Below are 4155 nucleotides of genomic sequence, written 5' to 3' on the forward strand. Positions count from 1 at the left end.
ACTAAAAGCTCGGTAAGACCTAACTGTCTCTGTATCTAAGAAGTATTGGCCTTGTCTAGCCCATATTTAACCTTCGAGCTCATAAATAATTAAAAAAAAAACTCAAAAACATCTTCTACTTCTAAAGTTTAAATTTACTTAAAAACAGACAACTTAGAATCAATCACAAAAACTTAAACTAACCCTAATTGCCACTGACTTGGTTCTCCAATCTAGATAGACAAAGACAAACACACGCAAGAAGACAAGTAGGAATTAAAAGCTATTCTTTACTCCTCCAATTAATATATTTACTACAACTTACGATATATTCCTAACTCTTATATTAATTTCCCACTCCTTAATTGCAACCAACCACATCTAGGTAGTGGTTTTATGAGACTACCATTATCCTAATGTTCTCCGGTTATTAGAAAAACATTAGAGGAAATACTTCTCCGGGGATTTCTGAATCACTAACTATTTAATTATATCTGCCAATTTGTCTTATTAATATATATATATATATATATATATATATATATGTATGTATGTATGCTGTCGTATTGGCAATTGGCAATAAACTGTACTATTTTGGATTTCAAGATCAAATCGTTTCTCATTACCAAATGTAGTATAGGAATTGGTCAAATAACACCTAAGATGCGTACAATTTTGGCAGAAGTAACACCAAGACATTGTGATCTTATTGTTTTTTTTTTTTTTGTTGACCTAATCTTGAATAATTTACGTGTTATGTACACCATGGTGACTAACAAGGATAGAGAAGGGCTTGATTTAAATCAAATATGGTTGGCAAGGAGAAGGAAATGAGGTCCCATGTATGCATTAATCATCCATTTGGATGATGGGTGATTTATATAAGTCGATTATATATATATATATATATTGTGAGTTTAATATCATACATGTTTATAATCTTAATTTTTTCAGTGTTTACATTTTTGAGATTTTGTTTTCTAACTCTATTCTTATATCATACAGCAATTTCGCTTATAAAGAATGGATTCATCCTCCTTTTGTAATCATAATTTCCTTAGAAAAAAATTGAAATATTAATCAGTCTCCCACTCTCCCTCCAAGGTGTCTCCTATTATTGCATTGGAACAAAAACTAAGGAAAGTTGTGAAATATTAACAACTTATTCAACACCCAGAATAATAAACCTCCTGGATGAAATAATTCAGCACTCGGATCAGACCAAATTTCTTTACAATCTTTACAATCTTTCCCTTTTTATTTCTTTTTTTCTTTTATGGAAAGTGCTTGGAACAGAATCTATTATTAGTGATCAAGGTGACTTAACTCCTCCTAAAGAGATTTAGAGCTTAAGCTCTCGTTTGCTTTAAGAATAAAGTCAATTTTAGAATAGACATTCATCTTTGTTATTTTTATACTTATTTCTATGCTCACTTATATTATGGAATAGAGCTATAATAGTTACTTTTAACGTGATATAGAGTGATGAAAAATATGGAAAAAAAATATATGTTATTTTTTTATAAAATTATCATAAATATTTTTTGATTTGATATAAAATAGGCTGATGAAATATATATATATATATATATTAATGATAAATTAGTCATTAAATTAATGTGTAATAATATTTTAGAATAAGAAGTTATATTTTAAAATTAAAAAAAAAAAAAAGTTAGTTCCTACTAGCAGAGTCGGCATCAACCTAAAAACCCAAAGTGAGAATTCATGGGGCCCATAGTGGGCTCAAAGTTAAATTGCATGGTCTCAGGACCTCCATGCAACAAAGGAGGGAATTGCTCATCATAGAACAAACTAGCTCTTAAGAATCAGTGAATTAATTGATCCAATTATTTCTTCATCTGAGCAAACTTCGATCATCCTCATGATGCCGAAGCAGTAAGCCAGGACTTCCGGTGGCAAAAGATTGCTGATTGAGGAGATCTGGGAATTAATCTGAGACTAGTAGGGTTTTGCTCTAACTCCAAAGTTAGCTCGCTTACAAACCACCATATATAGCTTTTGCCACAAAAGATGATCAATTGCGCCGGATGGTATCATCCTCTATCAAGGGAATCACTTCAGCCATATTACTTGTGGATAGAAAGCTAAGAGAAGTTTTTGATGAGATTCTCATCAATGGAAGACATAAAACTACTGGAGAAAATGATGCAATGATATGTAGATGTTCCTATTTAAAACAAAAATAATAAAAATAATTTTTTGCACACCAACACCTACATTTTAGTGATAGTATATTTTGTCCTTCTTTTTTTTTTTTTGAGTAAAATGCTGTAGTTTTTCAACTATTCTATGGAAAGGACGTGGGGTTTACAAACATTACAAAAAAATTATGGGGGTTTTATGTAATAAAGCTAAATTGGAAAAAAAAAAAAAAAAAACCTCTAATCGGATCTCCTGAGACCCGAAACCCGAACTTCCCAAACCCTAACCTCCCCATCCAAGCTCCCACTACACACCTTATGCACCTCCTCGTCGTTATTGGACTTCTTCTTCTCAGGTGGGATCCAAACAGCGACGATAGACCTCACCCCGCTCACGTGCCCATCCATCACCCCGAGACACATGTAATCCCTCCGCTCCCTCCCTCTCCGCCAGATCCTGACCGTCCGATCGCTGGATCCGCTTAAGACTAAATCTTTGACGCACGCGAGGCACAGGACCGCCTTCCGGTGCCCCCGCAGGGAACCCACAACTACCACGTGGTCGGCGCTCTCCTCCCTCTCCCACACCAGGATCGAACGGTCGTTAGCCCCCGAGTAGAGGATCGAGCCGGAGCCATTGATCGCTAGCGCGTTTACCGATGAACGGTGGCGATCGAGGGTCGCCACCAGCACGTGGCGTGGGGAGCCTTCAGCACGTGCCCAGACCCGGATCCGCCGGTCGGCGGATCCGGTGTAGACGGTGCCGTCCGGGGCGACGGCGACGGCGTTGACGGCGTCGTCGTGCGCCGTCACGGATTCTAGGCAGCGGAGGTCGGAGGAGCGCCAGATCTTGAGGGTCTTGTCCCAGGAGACGGAGTAGATGAGGCCGCCGGAGGCGGCGATGGCGGAGACGGCATCGAAGTGGGAGACCCAGAGGCGCCGGTGGTGGCGGCGGATGGGGACGTAGCTCGACGGAAAGGGGAGGCGGCGGAGGCGGTCGGAGAGGGTAGGGAGGGTTCCGGCAAGGCTGTGGAGGCCGGAGCGGGGGGAGCGGCGCCAGAGGCGGAGGAGGCCATCCTGGTGGGCGGTGATGATCCGATCGTCGCCGGAGGGGAGGATCACGAGGGATTTGACAGCGCCGGCGCGGGGAACGGCGGGGAGGGATTCGAGAGGTGTTAGGGTATTGAGGTCGTAGATGGAGAGGGAGGTGGCTGTAGCAGAGTAGAGGAGGAGGGAGGAGGGGGAGGCGGCGAGGGCAGCGGCGGCGGTGGAGGAGGGGAGGTGGGGTTTGAAGGAGGTGAGGTGGAGGAAGGAGGCGGCGTAGGAAGAGGAGGTGAGGGAAGAAGAAGAAGAAGAAGAAGAAGAGGAGGATGGGATTGGGATTAGAGTTAGGGTTTGCAGGGATGGGAGAGAGGGGAAGGAGTCAGAGTCGGAGTCGGAGGAGGAAGAAGAAGGCGCGGTGTGATCACCGGAGGTGTTGTGCTTCGCGGGGACGCGGGGCAGCGCCATTCGAGAAAGGATCGGAAGTGAGGGACAGAGACGAAGGTGGCTGTCCAAGAGAAGTGGGTAATTTATAGAAGAACGTAGGACACGTGGCCAAAATGGAATGGGTAAGAGGAGGAAGCCAATCGATGCGATTGGTCCGAGGTTGGGGGGCCAGTTGGGTAACCGGAAAAGGAAAGGAGAAAAAAAAAAAAAGCGGCTTCCACTAGTAGAGTGGGAGATTATTAATAGTCTGCACGTGGTTTGCACGTGAGAAGGTGTCAATAAGTGCGCTAATTGAGGCGTTAACGCTTCATAAAGAGAGATTAGTAGGGCCGTATAAGAATGAAAGTTATATATAAAGTTTAATAAGCAAAATATAGAAAGAAAGAGGGATTAAAAGGAAATAGCATGATAGAAACTACAAAGCTAGATACATACAACAACTAGTTTTTCAAACGGCTCAATTTAATATTTTTAAATCTTTTCTTTTTCATACCTTTTTAATTTAATATTTGAGTGTATAAAT

General features: G+C 41.6%; 1 protein-coding gene across 1 annotated transcript; it reads right to left on the reverse strand.

The window, feature by feature from the left end:
• Positions 1–2247: 2247 nt before the first annotated feature.
• LOC140797987 (uncharacterized) lies at positions 2248–3679 on the reverse strand. The gene has a single exon (XM_073151704.1). It carries the CDS (start codon positions 3651–3653, stop codon positions 2385–2387), a length of 1269 nt encoding a protein of 422 aa, XP_073007805.1. The 5' UTR covers positions 3654–3679; the 3' UTR covers positions 2248–2384.
• Positions 3680–4155: the final 476 nt, after the last annotated feature.

Source organism: Typha latifolia, chromosome 11 (assembly GCF_019914945.1).
Source record: "Typha latifolia isolate L0001 chromosome 11, TyphaL0001v2, whole genome shotgun sequence".
Classification (NCBI taxonomy): Eukaryota; Viridiplantae; Streptophyta; class Magnoliopsida; order Poales; family Typhaceae; genus Typha; species Typha latifolia.

Bases quoted from the DNA above. Each gene is read 5' to 3' on its own strand.
- LOC140797987 (XM_073151704.1), bottom strand. From the start codon at position 3,653: ATGGCGCTGCCCCGCGTCCCCGCGAAGCACAACACCTCCGGTGATCAC.